General features: G+C 42.5%; 1 protein-coding gene across 1 annotated transcript; it reads left to right on the top strand.

Moving 5' to 3' along the window:
• Positions 1-400: 400 nt before the first annotated feature.
• Positions 401-18,948, top strand: ecpas (Ecm29 proteasome adaptor and scaffold). The gene is made up of 49 exons (XM_034081545.2): positions 401-488; positions 1,589-1,719; positions 2,046-2,162; positions 3,650-3,768; positions 3,995-4,144; positions 4,246-4,414; positions 4,742-4,881; positions 5,031-5,109; positions 5,201-5,320; positions 5,401-5,486; positions 5,593-5,668; positions 5,754-5,803; positions 5,901-5,967; positions 6,097-6,219; positions 6,343-6,446; positions 7,130-7,253; positions 7,352-7,432; positions 7,551-7,758; positions 7,956-8,047; positions 8,243-8,377; positions 8,470-8,632; positions 8,810-8,982; positions 9,126-9,227; positions 9,569-9,692; positions 10,093-10,238; positions 10,746-10,800; positions 10,949-11,063; positions 11,144-11,212; positions 11,318-11,435; positions 11,531-11,698; positions 11,816-11,895; positions 12,272-12,377; positions 12,507-12,554; positions 12,647-12,765; positions 13,414-13,564; positions 13,678-13,743; positions 14,092-14,181; positions 14,315-14,381; positions 14,466-14,557; positions 14,648-14,714; positions 14,815-15,009; positions 15,169-15,380; positions 15,476-15,519; positions 15,769-15,961; positions 16,084-16,231; positions 16,841-16,946; positions 17,077-17,165; positions 17,252-17,323; positions 18,083-18,948. The coding sequence occupies exons 1-49, from the start codon at positions 467-469 to the stop codon at positions 18,220-18,222; spliced, it is 5,511 nt and encodes a 1,836-aa protein (XP_033937436.1). The 5' UTR covers positions 401-466; the 3' UTR covers positions 18,223-18,948.
• Positions 18,949-20,219: the final 1,271 nt, after the last annotated feature.

The following is a 20,219-nucleotide window of genomic DNA, read 5'->3' on the forward strand; positions in this document are numbered from 1 at the left end:
ATTATAATTCAAATAAAAAAGGTGATATAAATTCGTAAAAAATTATAATGACAATAAAAAAATTACAAGTAAAAATACAATGAATAAATAAATCAAATACAAAAATGATATCAATGCATAAACAATGAATAATTAAATAAAAATGTATATTGATAAAATATTAATAATATTTAAATAAATAAGAATAAAAATAAGAATAATAAAACAATACAAACAATTATAATAAAAAAAGAAAGAACAAAATGGAATAAATACAAAAAAACAATAATGAAATAAAATAAAATACAATTATATAAATACATTAATTTGTTTTATAATAAAACAAATTAAGATCCACGCTCCGAAGCCTCAGCGCATTACGTAGAATCACTCCTGTAGGGGTGATGAAGGAGTGATGAAGGAGTGGCACCACCGAGTGCAGTGACACTAAGTAACCTGCGTGGGGCGCTAATAACTTTCTGCAAACATGGCTGCCCAGGATGAACTCAGTAAGTTTCTCTCTGCGTTTTTGGTGATTCATTTCTCCTTAAGTGTCGTATTTGTTGTTTTTAAAAAAAGTGTGAATACTTGGCCTGCTTCATTCTAGCGAGTGGGATGTTTTTTACACTGACAAAAAAGCGTATTTGAGTAAAAAATGGTGAAGGAACGAGAGCTAGCTACTCAGCTATAGCTAGAATGCTAACGTCAGTAGGCCGTGTGCCCAGTCATGCTCAAAATGAATCTATCACGCAGTTTATTAATATATTTCTATTCATCAAGCTTCTGAAGTGTTGGTTTTTCAAAGGGAGTGTTAAGAGCATTTAGGATGATGTAGCAGAGTGTCGGTGGTAGTGTAAAGCAAGTGGTAAAGCGTCAAAATGACATGAAATGCGTTGATAGTCTGTCAGTTGTTAGCTGGCTGGTGAACCATGCTAGGAGAAAGAAGGCAGGGCTGCTGATGGTTTCAACACATCAGCAGCTGACGAGATGAGCTTTTAAGCAAAACAGGGACTGTCTGTTTTTACTTCACTGTTTTAATATTGTGTGATGTACTGCCTCGGTGCCTCTCTTTGAAGTTAAAGGTCGCACATACTGGTTGTGCCTGTGGTTGCTACTCCCAATAGGTGATCCTTCCATATTTGAATGGAAAGCTGATGTCAAATTAACTGCTCCCATGTTCTGTGTTTTATCGGGGGTTATGTATATGTATGTAATACCACTCGTACAATTTTAAATATAAGAGTTGATCAAAATGTTTCTCCTGGGGTATATCATGTAACTCATTAAAAACAGAAATCAAATATTAAAATTAACAATTTTTTTCAAAAAACAAAAGTTAAGTAATAGCTGACTGCAAACCAGAGCTGTTTTGGATGATTGTACTTTAAGATACCAAGGTGTATGGTTTGTATATTGAGGTATGATATGTGGTTTTGTTAAACTGCTGTATATTTTAATACATTTTTGCATGGTCAAATCTAGAGACATGAATAGCTGTAAACTCTTTGTGAAGCACATCAATGTTGTGCTCAGTATTGGAATCAAGGTTCATTGTATCATCTCTAACAAATAAAATACATTTGATTCAAATGTATTTCTTTTGTTTTAGATCAACTGGAACGGGTGTTCCTTCGCCTGGGCCATGCAGAAACGGATGACCAACTACAGGACATTATCTCAAAGTTCCTACCCCCTGTGCTCCTCAAACTCTCCAGCGTTCAGGAGGGTGTGCGAAAGAAAGTAAGACGGGTGTCTATCTGTGCCTAAAGAGATTACAATGACTCATGAGTGTGTGCTCTGTATATACCATAGACTGTATATGGTATATACACATCATAACAATTTCAATTAGATTCAGCCTAAAGCCATGAGAACCTACACCTCACATATTGGTTTATTTTTACAGAAACATAAGAAACATACAACTTCAATTGCATAGATACAGACATACTACCTCCTGATTCAAGATGCCTGTAAGGAACCTGGATTTTCTTAATTGTTTTGCTTGTGTGTATTTATGCATTTGTTTATTAAATGTCCAAATTACTTTGTCTTTTGGTTGACAGGTAATGGAGTTGTTGGTCCACTTGAACAAGAGGATAAAAAGCCGACCTAAGATTCAGCTACCTGTAGAAACACTGTTGGTGCAGTACCAAGATCCCTCAGCGGCCTCCTTCGTGACGGTAAGAATAAAATATTTACAACCCTGTTTTTAATTTAGCCAGAAGTTTTATTTATTTTTTACTACATTTATGCTTAACCTTGCCTGAAAAACGTCAAACGCGTCATATTACGTCACATGGGGGAGCAACTTTCTCGGACTCGTTCTCTGTCCATTTCACGGTAGTAGTTGGTAGTTGGTTTGAGCGGTTGTGATTTAGTGAGCTTGTATTTTTTCGATAATTTTACATTGCATTTCACCATTTTTAATCATGGTGAGCTGGAGTTTGTGCAGGTTGCACAAACTCCAGCCTGTCAGGACATCGAGTCCACAGTTTCCCTAACAGGAAAAGGACCGGAGCTAGCTTTCGTTCCTGGGTGCGTCGTGCATCCACCTCCCTGCAACACATACTCTCCACAGCTGAGGCCATGGGCTGGCATTTCCCACACAAGCACCTATCAGACAAAACGTATTACATCTCTCTCCCCCCCTTTGCTGCTCTCTCTCTCTCCCCCCTTCACTCCTCTCTCTCTCCCCTCCGGTACAGCACCGTAAGACGTAGTGTGGAGTTGCATTAGGTAACGCGAGATACAGCTGATACTTTCGCATTAGTTTCTGTTATGGATCAGTATCAACAGTCCTGCCAGTAACGTTACTATATTATCAATACTACTTTAGTTATAGCCTGATATATGATATCTAACTTTACAATGTTGTGATGTGACCGACGTTAGCTAACATTAACTGTAGCTAACGTCGGTCACTCACCAAGACAGCTGCCCAGTTCTCCACACACCACAGCTCCATTTCTCTCCGATGGCCGTTATTTCTTCTAATCCTTGGCTGCTCCTGGTCTCATGGCCGACTAGCAGGCTCATAATTATAAGGTTGTGGTCCGTCATATGCATATAAATATACATGTTCAACCTCTTCTGTGTCAAAACTAGCATTGTGATCCATGTTTATGAATACGTTAGACTGGCCGCTCTCCCTGATGTGACGTGGTGGTCTTTTTTTTTTATGCGGAAGTAAAAATGTCTTACAAAAACGACGCTAGATGTCACTGTAGTGTATATTTATGTATATCTTTTAGAAAATCTAGTGTATACATCATTTTCCTACACATTTGTTCACTGGGGTCTCTAGCCTGCAAGTTGCTCTTTAAATATACACTGCTCTTAATCCAATCAAGAAGTCGCTCTTGTGTAGGTATAATGCAATCTCTATTGAGAGTATAGTGCAAAAAGTAGTTCTGAATGTTTTCAGGTAAGTTAAATAAAAAAGAAGTTACACTAATTCATATTTACCTGTTACTTTCCTGAGTGGTGCAAAATATAAAATGAGCTGTTTTCATGTGTTGGGAGAAAGGAGGTGCCTTTGTGAAAATAGTTAGTGTGGAATATTCATCACAGCAGAATTTAGTAGTAGTTGGAAAAAAAACTATTTATATTTAGTACAAGTAGTTACTTGAGATAGGAGTGATGATTGTTGTTTTTGTGGATATTTTAGAATTTCACCATCATCTACATCAAATTGGGCTACCCACGGCTGGAGGTGGGAAAACAGTGTGAGCTGGCCCCCACCCTTCTCACTGCCATGGAGGGCAAGCCACAGCCACAGCAGGACAGGTGAGGGGACAAATACACTCTATGATGCACAGCAATATTTACTATCATCACAAAATCGACCCAAAAAAAAGCATGTTCTTTAGTTACACTTGAGTTGTGCTTGATTTCTACATGAATATAATCAAACACACATACTGCCTCAGTCCTTTTTATCTGGGGCTGACTATCTGTTCTTTGTCAAATGTAATATCATTTTACTTCACACTCTATTTCTTTCTTCTCTTAGCCTGATGCACCTGCTGATCCCCACCCTTTACCATATGAAGTATCCTGCCGGCATCTCCAAGGTTGCGACTCCATTTAACTTAACTGAGAGGCCAAAGACAGTGCAGCTGCTGCTGGAGTTCATGTTGGATGTTTTACTGATGCCTTACGGGTGAGTTTATACTATGTGTTTGAGCATTGCTAGGTTATATAGCCCTACTCAAAGCATTTGAACCAGAATGTTGACTGGTTCTCTCTTTCTGGCACCTCTAGTTTTGTGCTGAATGAATCCCCGACTCGCCCTGCTCCACCCTCCCAAGGAAGCCCTGCAGAGGTCGCTGCAGGTGGGCAGGGTCTCCCCCAGCCCCCCCCTGGGATGAGTGTCTATGCTGCCAAGAGGGTGATTGGAGAGGCCCAGTGGAGCGCTGAGCAGCTAGAGCAGGTACAATAACTGAGTTTGGGCAGGTTTTATATGTCTATGCTTTTTAAATGGCTAGGCTAGGGCCATGTTTGAAAATAACAGACAATAAAATTATTAAAATAACATGTCTAACTATTGAGACTAAGTTTGACAATAAACAGAAGAACAAAACTAAACACTTGAGACAAAGGCTGTATTATACCACAATATTATAGTCTTAATAAGCACACATTTTGTGAAACTAGACAATGCAGACCAGCATGCACTGACGTACATGTAGTTGATAAGTGGTTGCCATATTTGACAGAATTGCTATGTTTCCTTATTATCCTGTTTCTGTTTTACCAGTGTAAGCTTGGCATAGTGAAGTTCATGGAGGCGCAGCAAGTCCCAGAGGTGGAGTCGGTGGTGCACCTGGTGGTGGCGTCCAGCGACACCCGGCACGGTGTGGCCACTGCTGCTGACCTGGAGATGAAGAGCAAACAGAGGTAGGTGGAGCAGCTTGAGTCATTTCCTGTTTACAGTTTACAAATTATAAATTATAAAGTTATTCACATGTTCTCACTGACTGGAATTAGAATAAAATACTGAAAGTACAAACTTGTATTCATGTACTTCTTCGTGTGTTATCCTCCAGCATCGTTGATTGGAACAATCCTCTAATTATCAACAAGATGTACAAGGTGTATCTGGGGGATGTTCCTCTCAAAACAAAGGTTTGTAAAACTGACATTGTTCTTACAAAACTAACCTGTGATTAAAATATATATATATTATGTATATAATACTCTTCTTTATGTGCACTAGGGAGGCAATTTGAAGCAAGAGCTGAAACACGAGCCAGTGAGCACGAGAGTCAAGCTGAAGATCCTGCCACATCTCTTACGATCACGCTTGGCTGCAGAGTGCTTTCCAGCTAACATCCAGGTAGGCTCTTTGACCCGACTGAGGTGGAGTCTCAACTGTTCAAAGAAAGTCTGTTGATAGGCTTTTCCTTTCCTCTGTAGGTTGTGTATGATGGTCTGTTTGGGGCCAGCACCAACAACAAGCTGCTCTCTCTCACCTTGCAGTTTGTCCATCACATCTGCATGATGTAAGAAAAGTGTACTTTCTAGATGCATCCATATTTAATTTCTTATTAAAAAGTGTTTTTGTTAGCATTTGAAAGATAGTAATTGGCTTTTTCATGTTTTTTTCAGATGTCCTGACACTAATAAACCTTTGGGATTAATGCTGCTTAATGGTCTCACAAAGCTCATCAATGAATACAAGGAGGTAAAACTACAAATGACACACATTTAACTGCATTTCATGTTCCATTATCTAAATATACCTACTTATAACTCATGTGCCCTTGCAGGATCCTAAATTACTATGCGTTGCCTACTCTGCTGTTGGAAAGCTTTCAAGGTATATTGAAATAACATCGTTCTTTTTGCTTACATTGCCAGCTTGGTGTAGGATTTTGAAATAAAATGCAAATCTGCATTTTGTCTCTCTCCTCTAGCCGCATGCCACAGCTGTTCACAAAGGACATCGCACTGGTTCAGCAGTTTTTTGAGTCCATGTGCAAGGTAGGTTAAACATCTGTAAAGATCTCTGTCTAAATAATTCATCAAAGTTCATTTTCTTCGCTTTAATTCTAAGAAGAGCACGACAATGTATCTGATATTGATATTTCCAAATTCCATTGTTGTCTCTAGGAGGAGTCTGATGTCCGTCTTGCCATCCAGGAAGCGTTGTCCATGATGGTCGGAGCTTACGCCAACCTGCAGGGGGCTCTGCTGAACCTGATGGAGGCGCTGGTGGCTGCTTACATTGGAAAGGTGAGTCTTTGCAGGCAAAACAGATATTTGGTTTATATGACGCATGGATTTATTAATGTTGACTAGCTATGGAGGTAACTACGTGAGGCAAATCATAACTCTTGATTATTCTTTCTGTGGCAGCCGGAGGTGCAAGTTCGCCAGGTGGCCATGAAGTTTGCCAGCACAGTGTTTGCTGCGGATCACGTGCCAACAAGATACTTGCTGCTGCTGGCTGCTGGAGACCCGTAAGTGGATAAAACACAGAAACACTAACAAACTGTCAGCCTTTCTGTCAGTCATTCATAATGTTCACATTCAAATTCTAAATCTACCTACAGATGCTGTGAATTCATTCTGTTTAAACTCACTATTTCTGCACGGTTGAAGTTTACTCTACACCTATTACTTTTGATACAATATGAATAGAATTGGATTACAGTGTTTCCTGCCATGGATTGTTTCCAATTCTGTCATCCAAACCTTTCGATTTGTAGCAAAGTTCACAAGTCAAAATATATTGAAAAAAATAGATATAATCAACAAATATTCTTTCTTAATCTATATTTTTTTGGTTATTAGTGTTTGGAAAACCACATTTTCCAGCATTCAAAATACGGTTTCATCTTTTTTCCGCACACAAAAGGAGGCGCACGCCTGTATTAACAGGGTGGCGTAGAAGCAATCTAACGGCACAATAAATCACATTTATATAAACACCGTTGTGATATGGCATCATAAAATATGATGTTTCACTTAAAAAGCTCCAATAAGAGCTTTGATTAACAATAAAAGAAGACATTTGGTACAGCCCTCGCACACACAAAAGAAACCAAGCAACATGGAAGATGGTTAAAGCTTGAATGAGGCTGTTAATGGTTTACTTTCCTGAGTGGTGCAGAATATAACACGAGCTGTTTTCCTGTGTTAGGAGAGAGGAGGTGTCTGCAGAGGCCAAGAAGGTGCTGAGAGCTTTTCCTACCAAGAGCTCAGAGAAGGAGGGACCAAAGCCAATGCCCTCTTTTCCTGACATGGTGGCATATGTCCAGGAGAAGGTGAATCTTTGGGCCTATTTTTCATTGATTCACGTAAAACACCCACTTTTGCTAAAACTAATTCTTAATCTCAAACCTTTTTATCTGGTCATTATCAGGCTGCTCAGAGGATGAAGACTCCAGCTAAGTACACTGTTGGAACGTACACTATCCCTTTCAACCCATCTGCATTTGGGGAGGTACATATTAATTGGGAATCATGCCTATGACATTCATAAATTGTAACATGGCTTTGCAAACTCAGAGTGTATATTAGTTATTTTGCTGCAGGCACCTTACTACCCCCTGTCTTCTCAGATCGTGCTCTACCTGAGGATGTGTTTGGCGCACAGTGCCGGGGTCAGGCCCATCTCCACACGTCCGGCAGACATGCAGGATGATGCTCCAGCCATCGGACGCTACGTCCACACACTGCTGTCCTCTGAGTCTCAGTCAAAGGGTTCTGAGGCGAGCCCTGTTCATGTCTACATGGATCTGCTGCAGCAGCTGCTGTCTGCTGTGGGGGGTGAGACAAGTGAACCTGCCATTACCATTAGTAAAGGAAGCCCTAGTTTTGTTGATTATTCAAAGTGATTAAGTCTATCATTATATTCTTTATTTATTCATCTCTGTGGTGCAGTGTTGTGATTAAGAGAATCATTGACATGACAGTCATCGTTGGAAACTCTGTTGTTTATTGCATCTGCTTTACTAACCCAACAGGAATCCCAGTGATGTACTGTCTGCTGGAGGTGGTGTCTGTCTGCCCTGAGAAACTGGCTCACAGATTCATAGAGAAAATCGACTGGATTAAAGTGAGTATTTCATTTATGTTTTATTTAGACGTAGGGTAAGGGCAATTCTACATTGAGATGTGTGGTGCTCTACTCCATCAGTGAGACAAATATCAGCACTACTGAACAAGTAGTCCTATCACTTGGCTGTCCTGTGTTCAGCCTAACTCACATTTCTCCACTGAGTGCATTCAGCTGTAATGTGTTCTCCTCCAGAGTCTGATGAACACCAATAAGGAGGACATGAGGGAGCTGGCAGCCCAGCTGTACGCTGTGGTGGTCTCCACCATGACTGGCAGCGAGCTGCAGACGGCTGTGCACAACCTGCTCAAAATCACTAAAGACAACCACGTATGGCGCTTTGTCTCTTCGGAGCACTTAGCAATTCAAGAGTGTGCATTTGGTACTTTGTGTTAATGTTAATTGCTTTTGTTGAACCACAGAGTCCTGAGACTCAGCATGGCGCCGTCTTGGCTCTGGGCTACATGGTGGGACGCTACATGAGCAAAAAGAAAGCCGGGGACTCGACGCACAACATGGAGCAGCAAATGTGCATCACCTCCCAAGGAGATGATGAACTCGTTGCCATGGCCACCAAGACAATTGGTAAGCTTTTTTTCTCAACATTTTCCTCCAGTTTAGGCTTCGCTTAGACTGTTGGACTGCAATTAAATGATGTGAAAATGCTATTTACTTGCCTAGATTGTGATGGGGTGTATATCACAATCTAGGTGTTGTACTTTATTTCCATCCAATCAATTGCTGTCTATATGGTCCACCTAGGTTCCTTCCTGGACAGCAGCAGTGCTCTGCTGGCGGTAGCAGCGTGTACAGCTCTGGGGGAAATCGGCCGTAACGGCGCCCTGCTGATCCCTGATGATGGAGCCGGCTTCACCAAACTGTCGGCCATGGAAAACCTGCTGGCTCGCATCCCCTCTGGCAAGGAGAGCTCAAAGGTAACCAGGGACTGCCCCAAAGGAAGGGGTTACTCAGATATTTTGTCCAGGGACCATCAGTATGCATTCATGTGTTAATCATGCCTCAGATCTTCACATATCAAATGAACCTTAATTATCTTGCTTGTATCCACGTGGTCCAGATGAAGGAGAGATCAATCCAGACCTTGGGCTACCTTCCTGTGGGAGATGGAGACTTCCCTTACCAAAAGAAGCTGCTGCAGGGTCTCATGGACTCTGTAGAGGTATGAAACATATTGACTGACAATACCACTAACAGTAGTAATGCAGGGCTTTACAAAGACGACCCCAAAAGTAATTGTAACGCAATGTTTTAAAAGTGCTAGTGTTAATAGGCTCAAACTACCTGATGTTTGTAATAAACGTGTATTATTTTGACCTAATGTTTTCTGATTCTGAAAACTTGTTAGATTTCTCAAACTGATGAATCAGGCCTTCAAGTGTTGGCAGAAGTGCTGTTTTTTGCACTCTGGTATTTTGGATATGTATCAACATGGTGCGCATTCAAAGCTGTTGTTGGGTGTGTCTAATTGGTGACAATATCTCTCACATCTTCTTTCTAAAGGCCAAACAGGTGGAGCTGCAGTTTACGGTGGGAGAGGCGATAACCAGCGTTGCCATCGGCACCAGCTCTGGAGCTGCCAGAGACCCATGGACCTGCACCGAGGAAGAGTACAACCCCCCACAGAGTGAGTGCTTTCTGTTTCACTCCTCAATGCTGCTCTATTCTGTTCACATGTATTTCATTCCCTCCTCAGCTGCTCTTCCTAAGGTTTTTAAAGGTAAAGGTTTGAGGACAGAGGGGGGAAAAAACGGTTCAGATTGTAAATATATAAATAAATTGACTTTAATTGTACTTGTTTGTACAGTTTGGAGTGCAACTCTAAACATCTTTAAGAACTAATGGATCATTTCTCAAGCACTTACGACACATGTTCTAGATCTTCAAGTGAGCAGGTTTGTCGGGCCTGCCTTGTGTCGATCAGCTTTTTATATTTTGCGGCGGCGGCCTCCTACAGCTTCAATTGTATTCAATGGGGATGGGAATATGTCCCTCAACAACATTTCTACTCTTCCTTTCCCCGTTAGACGTGAAAAATAATGACGTGGTTCCGTGGGTCCTGAAATCCGTCCTGGCCCGGTACATACCGAGCCAGAACCCCCACGTCCGACAGGCAGCCTGCATATGGCTGCTCTCCATGGTCAAGAAACTCGGCCAGCACAAGGAAATCACGGTGGGTACAACTATATTCCTCTGAACTGTGTTCCTGTTTCTCCCTAGACTTAAAGAAAAGAGGAAAAACACATCAACAAACATTATTATTATTTATTTATTTTCTATTATTCTTTATCTTTTCTTCTTTCCCTCCTATTAGAAGTTTCTCATTGTAATGAGGTCACATCTCAGGCCATTATGATTATAGTGTGCTATTCTTATACATTTTCTCTGTGCTTTTATTGAACTAATTGGTATGTGAGCTGAGATATACATAGATATCTTGCTACATGATTAAGGTGACATTGTCACCCATGGAGAGATGTGTTATATGCGCAATACCTAGTCTGCACACATTGGAGTAGGTATGCGGTTGTATGTATGTTATGTCTGAATGTTTACAAATATTACAATAAAACGATATTAAAAAAAACATAGATTTATGCTTATAAAAGTCTGCCTTGGCGTGCATGTCAAGTCCCTTTTTTTGTTTGTAGTACTAATATGTGTGCCTTCACTCCGACAGTCCCATTTGAAGGAGATTCAGGTGGCGTTCATCTCTGTTCTCTCCGACCCTGACGGTAAGAAGACACTTCTAACAATGACGATCTGTTCATTACTTCCAGGGCTTTTTGAATATGCCCGTCCAACATTACAAAACAAATGCTCTATCCTTCCCGGTTCTTCATCATCACTTTTTTGAACTTCTTCTTTCCTTATGTGATCTAGACTTGAGTCAGGATGTGGCGTCTAAAGGTCTGGGCCTCGTCTACGAGATGGGAGGAGAGGCTGACCAGCAGGAACTGGTTTCTACCCTGGTGGAAACACTCATGACCGGCAAAAGGTGAGTGGGTAGTTAAATAATGAAGAAGAAATCAAACAAGAGAAAAGATTCACAGGATTGTTTTCCTATGTTTGCAACAGAGTGAAACACGCAGTTTCAGAAGATACAGAGGTGTTCCAGGGAGAAGGCTTGGGGAAGACCCCTGATGGGTGAGTCATGTGTCACCAATATTAGAATGAGTTTTTGCTGTCCAAATGTACTGATAAACGCTAACAACTCTTTGTGTGAAATTGACATCAATCTCTCACTTGCAGTCACGGCCTGACAACATACAAGGAGCTCTGCTCATTGGCCAGCGACCTGAACCAACCAGATCTGGTCTACAAGTTCATGAACCTGGCCAATCATCATGCCATGTGGAACTCCCGCAAGGTATCATCCTCTTTCCCCGTCCAATACATGCACTATTTTCCTAACTATCTGCGGTTGTCTCATTCCTCTTTCTTTCCGACCTCTCCTCCTTTCAGGGAGCAGCGTTTGGTTTCAACATGATCGCGTCTAAGGCAGGCGAGCAGCTGGCCCCCTTCCTGCCCCAGATCGTGCCCCGCCTGTACCGCTACCAGTTTGACCCCAACCTGAACATCCGTCAGGCCATGACCAGCATCTGGGACGCCTTGGTCACCGATAAGACCCTGGTAGGAGTTTAATGTTGTTCAACACACACACACGTAAATAGATACTCATGGATGTAGACATAGATGTTAACTATGTAGTTGGCAGTATTGTGAGCATGTCTGTTTGTTCTGTTTCAGGTGGATAAGTATCTTCAGGAGATCCTGCAGGACGTCATTTCCAACTTGACTAGTAACACCTGGAGAGTGCGCGAGTCCAGGTACATTATAAATACATTGAACTGCAAACCCCTGGAAATGAAGATTAGTTAGACTGTTTTATGTTCTCTCCTAATTGTATTTATTGGATTTACTTTTTGTAATATATTTTTTGATAAAAGATAAAGATTCCAAAAGTATTTATTTTTGTTTCAAACTTGGTGAGTAGGTTGATATGGGCCCCACAGTATTAGTACAGGAACTAGGTATTCTAACTGACATATATCAGAGTATAACAGTTGAAGTGTTTTAAAAGCTGGGTTAGTTAGATATGTTAATGTTGTGTTTTGCTGCTCACATTATTATACTGTAGGTAAGGACCTTAAAGGCCTTCGCTGTAATACAAAATCTGTTTCCGATTCATTGATTTTCCATCAGCTGCCTGGCCCTGAACGACCTGATTCGTGGCCGCCAAGCTGAAGACCTCATTGATCACCTGGCAGAAATCTGGGAAACGCTGTTCAGAGTCCTGGACGACATCAAGGTGAGCGGGAAATGATCTCAATCAATGTTGCTGTTATTCACCAAGAGCATCACATGGAACCCGTTAAAGATAGCTGCCATCGTGTCGAGCAGACCTTGCTGTTGTTAATAATGTATCGTCATGTTTCAGGAATCTGTGAGGAAGGCAGCAGACATGACCCTGAAGACCCTCAGTAAGGTAAAGCTGTTTAGCACTATAATGGGCTTTGTGTTTATATTTGTAATTGTTTGTGTACACATGCATGACCCGGGCTGTCTCCCTGTGTCCAGGTGTGTACTCGTATGTGTGAGTCTACAGGCTCCGCAGCCCAGAGGACTGTGGCGGTGATGTTGCCCACCCTGCTGGAGAAAGGCATCGTCAGCAGTGTCTCCGAGGTCCGCTCTCTAAGGTAACGCCTCCCTCCATAACTGTTGTCTTTGTTTCTGCTGTGTGGCCTTCCTCTTACTTTGCTTATATTGATGCAACTTATGCTGTATGTAAAAACAAAGTTGTATTGATTTTTTTTAGAGCATGACAGTTTAAGTTCAAAGTAGATTTTAAGTTATTGAAGTCCTTTTCAATCCAAATCCCCGATGCACCAAATGTTTTCTATGTCAGTGTTGAGCAGTAACGGCCCGTCCACACAGCGGCGTGCGTTGACGCTTCACCATTCTCTTTGAATGGGGTGACGTCACTTTTCGCCGAACTGCATCGTGGGAAGCGACGCGGAGCGTTGCTGGCGTGGCTCGCTGCAAAAGTTGAGCAATGTTCAACTTTTGGCTCCTCGGCAGAAGCGTCAGCCAATCGAATCATATGCCAGTACAAGCTCTAGCCAATCAAACCGCTGCTTGTGTGTCAGGGGCGGGAGATTCATGTGATTGGTTGTTGGTCGAGTTTCAGACACGCTCGCCGGCAAGCGTCAACGCACGCCGCTTTGTGGACGGGCCGTAAGAAGCTTTTATCTGTCTGTACGTCGCTACATTAGCAGGTTGCCATTTCGAGCCATAGCTTAGTCTGCCTCTTTCTCTCTAAACCCATCCGTTGTATTCCCTCCCAGTATCCAGACCCTGGTGAAGATCAGTAAGACGGCCGGTGCCAGACTAAAGCCCCACGCTGCCCGGCTGATCCCCGCCCTGCTGGAGGCCCTCAGCACCCTGGAGCCGCAGGTCCTCAACTACCTCAGTCTCAGAGCCACAGAGCAAGAAAAGGTAACCACAGTCTTCTACTGCGTCTTTACCAAAAGTATGGCAACCAGATCATGTACGCTTTATCACCGGTAAGACTCCACATGCTCATGAGTTGTGTTCTTCTGCCTCTCTAGAGTGCCATGGACGCTGCCAGGCTGAGTGCCGCCAAGTCCTCTCCAATGATGGAGACCGTTAACATGGTAAGAAGAAAACACTATATAACTAGGGGTTGAAAATGAAACATTTTATTGATACCAATGGGATTATGGACTGAACTGTCTGACTCTGTATTTATTCCCCTATTGATTCCTGATCAATATATTTGAAGTGAGAAGCATTTACTTTCATTTAGAACAATTTGGAGCTGTATTTCAAATATCATACTTAATGACAAAAACATCATAAATACTGAGTTTAACCTTCTTGACCTTTAGTGGTTTTATTCCCAGTTTCAAGGTGTAACAGGAAAGAAAGTAAGATTGACAAAACATGGCAAAAAAAAACCAAGGTCTGTTGTGTTAAGATCCGTCTTGTGTCCCTGTCCTCAGTGTCTGCAGCACCTCGATGTCTCCGTGCTGGGAGAGCTGGTTCCCAGGCTCTGTGAGCTGCTCAAGAGTGGAGTAGGCTTGGGCACCAAGGTACACACACTTCTGTAGTCACTCATTTGCAGATTGTCTTTAAAGAGTTTATACTTGATTTATTTGAACCCACCTGTTATAAATGCAGTGTATTGAGACACCGGTTTATGTTTGTTTTCTATTTTCGACACAGGGTGGCTGTGCTAGTGTCATAGTTTCACTCTCAGTGCAGTGCCCCCAGGACCTCACCCCATACTCGGGTAAAGCACAATTGAACTTGTGTTGTTTAATGTGTTTCTATTTAGTGCAAGTGAATGAATGAACCATCTATTTGTTATTGGCAGGTAAACTGATGAGTGCCCTGTTGAACGGTATCCATGACAGGAGCACTGTGGTACAGAAAGCATTTGCCTTTGCTTTGGGACATCTTGTCAGGGTAAGCACCACTTCTGATAAGTAATCCTATTATGTCATCACACCAAAGGTTGACTTGGTAAGCATGTGTTGTTTCTATGTTTTATTATAGACAGCCAAAGACACGAGCATTGAGAAACTACTACTGAAGCTCAACGGCTGGTACTTGGAGAAAGAAGGTAAAACAGCAGAAAATCTTTCTTCAAAAGATAATGATTCTGTTTGTGTATTAAACCAAACGGTAACTTTCCGCTCTCTTCTACTCTTTCTCTCTCCCAGAGCCGGTGTACAAGTCATCGAGTGCGTTGACCATGCACGCCATCAGCCACTACAGTCCTGACGTGCTGAAGGGCCACGCAGGAGTGGCCCTGCCGCTGGCCTTCCTGGGGATGCATCAGGCCCCGGGGCCCGATGAGGAGGGGGAGAGCCACGACGCCACGCTGTGGGCCGAGGTGTGGCAGGAGAATGTCCCCGGTGAGGAACACTCAAACACTAAAGATGTTTTTTTATACAATTGATAAACAGAAGAAAAAACAAATACTTTTTATGACATTTTGAAATATTGGCACTAACAGTCCAATCAACATCTATATTTGTCTTTGTAATAAGCTTCTTTTATTTCTTTGATTCTAGGGAGCTTCGGAGGTATCAGACTCTACATGACCGAGCTCATTGCTATTACCCAGAAGGCCCTGCAATCCCAGTCCTGGAAGATGAAGGCTCAGGGTGCAGCTGCCATGGCCACCGTTGCCAAGGAACAGACAGGCTCATTGGTTGCCCCCCACCTTGGCATGGTGCTCACAGCTTTAATTCAGGGACTGTCCGGACGCACATGGGCTGGCAAGGTAACGGCTGTCAATACAACAGTACCACAAAAAGTAAGAGATTTTTGTTACAAATGTACTTTTGTTTTGTTTCTTTTTTGTCTTTCTTGATTTAGGAGGAGCTTTTGAAAGCCATTGGATCAGTTGTCTCCAAATGCAGGTGAGAGTCCTTGCATAACTTTATCCTCTTTAATTACCAGTTTTATTTTATGTGCAATATTAACTAGGGGTGTCATGATTCTCCAACTATTTAATTTAACTTTCAATTTGGTGAATTGTTGATTATTCTATCGATCTCGAGGACCAAAATTAAGCTCTAATTCCGATAAATGTTCAATTGCCAGACAGAATGATCACACCCCTTTTTAATTTCATACTGAATCTCCTCCATTGTTCCCATGGCGTTCAGCCCTGAGCTGAAGAAGCCTTTCGCAGGCCAGCCCACCATCTCTGAGGTGCTGGAGGTTGTGTTGAAGGAGTGTCGTAAGGAGAGTCTGGTGTACAAAATGGCCGCTCTGCGCTGCGCCGGAGACGTGCTCCACAGCAGCGAGGAGGACCGCTTCAGCGACATGGCGGAGATCATCATCCCTCTGATCAAAAAGGTGAAATCACATCTACTCATCTGATAGTGCCTGTTATTATAGTGCCATATTTTAAGATGGCACTACATTTTCTACGAGTTCTCTTAACCTGTGTTTTAATGTATCTCCTTGATTTCCAACAGAACTGCCCAGAGAGCGGCCGTGCTTCACTGAGGTCTCGGGAGGATGATGATGATAAAGATGTGAAGGAGAAGGAGCTGCAGACTGAAGCTCTGCTCTGTGCTTTTGAGTGTCTGGGAAAGGCTTGGCCCAGAAACCCTCAGACTCAGGGTGAGTCTCAGCCTCGACTGGATCAAAGATCCACATGTTGTTACTTCTGTATGGTGGACACTTATTGAGCACTACGTGGGCAAGATTTAAAGCTGAGAAAAGAAGCGGAATCCATACTTGTAAGATAAGAAGTACTTTGTTGATCCCAATTTGCACGGCAGTGGCTCAGTCAGTAGGGGCTTGGAGTGGGAGCTGTAGGGTCGCCGGTTCAAGTCCCCGACCAGACCAAAATATGGAGTGTGGACTGCTACTTGGAGAGGTACCAGGTCACCTCCTGCCCTGCCGTGGTGCCCTTGAGCAAGGCACCAGACACCCCCCTTCCCCCCTCACTCCCATTGCTCCCCGGGTGCTGTGCAATAACTGCCCACTGCTCCTAATACTCGACTCCTGGTACTGGGATGGGTTAAAAGCAGAGAACACATGTCACTGTGTGCTGTGTGCTCTGCATGTGAGACCATTAAAGAGGGGTTCATCCCTCCCAGTTCTATTCTATAAAGAGAAATGGACAGCCAATATGTCTTACCTTTTCAGAGACTCAGCACTGCATTCTCAGGGGCTCAGATCAGTGGCAGAACCGTTATGATATAGTTATATAATGTCTGTGTGCAGCTCGCTTCCAGGTGGAGGTGTGCAGTCTGATGTGTGAGAAGCTGAAGCTGAGCACCTGGAAGGTCCAGCTTGGTGTTCTGCAGTCCATGAAGGCTTTCTTCAAGGGGTAGGTGCCAGACAAACAAACCGTTTCCTGTAATTGTTCAGAGTAATAAAACTTGAACAAATCAAGCAGATCAAAGAGTGTTCATAATAAACATTTCGAACTTAAGTTTATGACTGTTTTTTCTCTGTAGGTTGTTGCTGCTGGAGAAGGGGAGTGAAGACCCTAATGCATTGTCTCAGATCCTCACGGAGACATGTGCTGCTCTCACTCACCCTTTAGGTAAGAGACTCCCAATGTCAGGGTATTTGTATATGAGTCTTTGACTCAGCACTTCATCACCATGTTTGTGTTGTGTTTCTGCCCAGAAAACAAAAGTTACTCCTCCGTGAGGACAGAGGCCTTGTCCGTTGTGGATCTGATCGTGAAGAGAACTGGAGGTATGTTTTTACTCCTGAGATTTTCATAAAGCGTATTGCTGTTTATTTGTATTTGAAAACTAAAACTTGAACCCAGTTTTTCTTCAGGGGTAGAGGTTCTCTTCTAATCTATCTATACCATTTTTTTGTATTGCATCATATGTCAGGAAGAAACGTAACCTTGGCGTCTGATTCGTGCAAAAGGAATACCTCAGGAACATTTGCCATGATACTTTAATCCTACATACGCTTAATTTACTTAAAGCTTTACTTTTATGTAGGGTTTTAAAATATATATGAGTGTCTTCTCCTAACTGAGAACAGTTTAAGTCCGGAGCATCAACCTTAGTTATTAATCAAAACAATAATAACACATACATTAATTAATATGTAAAACAATGGATAAATGTGTATTTCAGCATGACAAATATGTAGATACTCCTAAATCAATTGATACGTGTAAAACAAAATGTATTATAAGGGAATATTGTAGTCCCTATAAACTTTAAATCTCACTATAACTCAGGATCGGCTGTAACTCCCTGTAGGAATGTTACAGCACCGTATCAAACTGATTCCATAAAGAGCCCAGAAGGATAACTGTAAATATGCCTTATTATAGGTTCCCTTTTTAGAAATATCACAGAGATAAAATGCTGTTAGGTCATATAACATTTACCAAGTACAATGTATTACAAATCTGTTTTATAGGATTAGATTTATGGTAGGAAAAAACAAGTCCTAAGTGTCACTGATGACATTCTCCTGTGTGTCTTCCAGAGAGCGATCAGTGGGACTGTGTGTGTGTGAAGACCCGGGAGCAGCTGCAGCGCTCCCTCTCCACGATGCAGGCCGACAGCAGGCCGGACCTGAAGGATAAGGCCCAGGAGCTGCGCAGGCATATCCAGAGCCAACCCTGAGTGTGTGTGTGCGCGCGCACACACACTCTCACACACACACACAGCCCACCATGCCAGAAACACGCAGTCACAGAATCAAGCATCAACCCCTTTTTACTTTATCAGTGAAACAAATCAACGACTGCATCCGAGTGACCTCTTTGATATAGATAGCTTCTCACCTACATGTCCTGCCCATATCACCTGTGAGCTTTGACACACTGATTCACATTGATTGGCTGATCAAGCTTGATGTTGGTCTCACAGTGAGAGGAGGTGAAAGGTGAGGTTATTATTGTAACATGTCAAGTTTTTATTTAGTTCATTTAAATGGACAGTAACATAATAATAAATGCTATATAAACCAATGTGTTGGGTTTGTGGATGCTGTATATCTATAGCCCCAAAATGGGGACTTTTACTACTGTTGTGGGTTTGCCTACTTATTAAATATCAGAACAGCAGGTGGTCCAGCTTGGCTAACTCAGGTTTAAAGTTTCACTCGTACGGGGTGTGGACTCTTCCTCTCTGTTAGTTACAGCTGCTGAGATGTAGTAGAATAGCCGAGTCATTGAAGATCTGTCTCCTGTAAATGATGTACTTCCTGTTTGCAAAGTGAACGAACGAGACAACAGCCAATTTTGTGAAGTCTTGAGAATAATAAAAGAACCTGCTGTAAAGTTGAACGTGATGCTATAGCTGTTTGAATTTGTCCCTGATCAAATAAAAAGACCTCGACTATTTGGACATGTGACTTTCTTTTGCTTTCATTCAGATTGATACATGTATGTCTTTGCAGTTCTATGGTTCAGTTACATTCATCCAATCTCACATTTGGTGCCGGGTGCTTAACCCTATTTAGTTTTCGCTGTGGAAGGATTCAAGCATATTTGCACCACCCCCAGAAATTGATGTCACAATAAAACAGTTTTAAGACATCTCATGTAATTTCAGTTATTTCACACTATTACTTACAGAATAATGGTATCAGTTCAACACGTGCCTTGCTATCTTCCAGTTTCTTAAACGACCAGCAGGGGGCACCAGCATTTTACCTCTAATGCTAACGAACCATTTCTCGAACTCCCCTACTCGACTCCTATCCTCGATACTTAGTCCCGCCCACAGGAGATGCGAGCCGAGGAGGGGAATCAGCAGGCGGTTAGAGAAATGAGAACTCCTCTCCTCTGAGCGGTCATTTTAAAGAGACGTCCATTAATGATGACAGGAGGCACAGCAGCCCTCTGTCTGATGGACAGATGTGTTCATGACCACTTTATATATTTACTTTTAATTCATTCACAGTGCGGTATAATGAGACAATAACAGGCTACAGATGCGGACACACACACACCCCCTCTCCGGTCGATACAATGAGGAATATAAATTACGGGCCAAAAGTTTTATTTACAAGTATTAAAAGTAAGCAGAGGACACCAAACCAACTGAGACCTGTCTGTCCGCTGCATCTACGCACACACTTGACTGTACCACACACACCTACACACTGTACCACACACCTTCACCACACAGCCGTTGTGTATTTTATTATGTGAAGCACTAAATGGTTTTAGAAAAATATCGACTCTTTGTATGTAGAGGCCTGTTATACTGAGTGATATATATTATACACACTGCTCTGCTTTCTGCACGGACCTCACAGCTGTTCTCTCTGGAAACATCGCGTCGATGAAAGCAGTTAATAAAATAATATCCAGGGGATGCATGCAGAGCTGTCATTGGCTGAGATAAGTCCGGCCGTGGTCACGACTCTTTGAAACATCTCTGTTGCCGGAAATGCATCCACGAAGGAGCCGTGGAGGACCCATTAGTGTATCCTCGGTTAGAGCTCCTCCAGAGAGCCTCCTCGACGCTCGATCCTCGAAGTGCATTTAGATAAATGAGATGTCCTTCAACATGGCGCCCTGAAATTCATTTCCGGGTCACTACCGGAGGACCGAGGGGGATTTGATGAAATGAGAAAGGGCCTTGGTGTATTTGGTGCATACATAAACACA

This window comes from Pseudochaenichthys georgianus, chromosome 1 (assembly GCF_902827115.2).
Source record: "Pseudochaenichthys georgianus chromosome 1, fPseGeo1.2, whole genome shotgun sequence".
NCBI lineage: Eukaryota > Metazoa > Chordata > Actinopteri > Perciformes > Channichthyidae > Pseudochaenichthys > Pseudochaenichthys georgianus.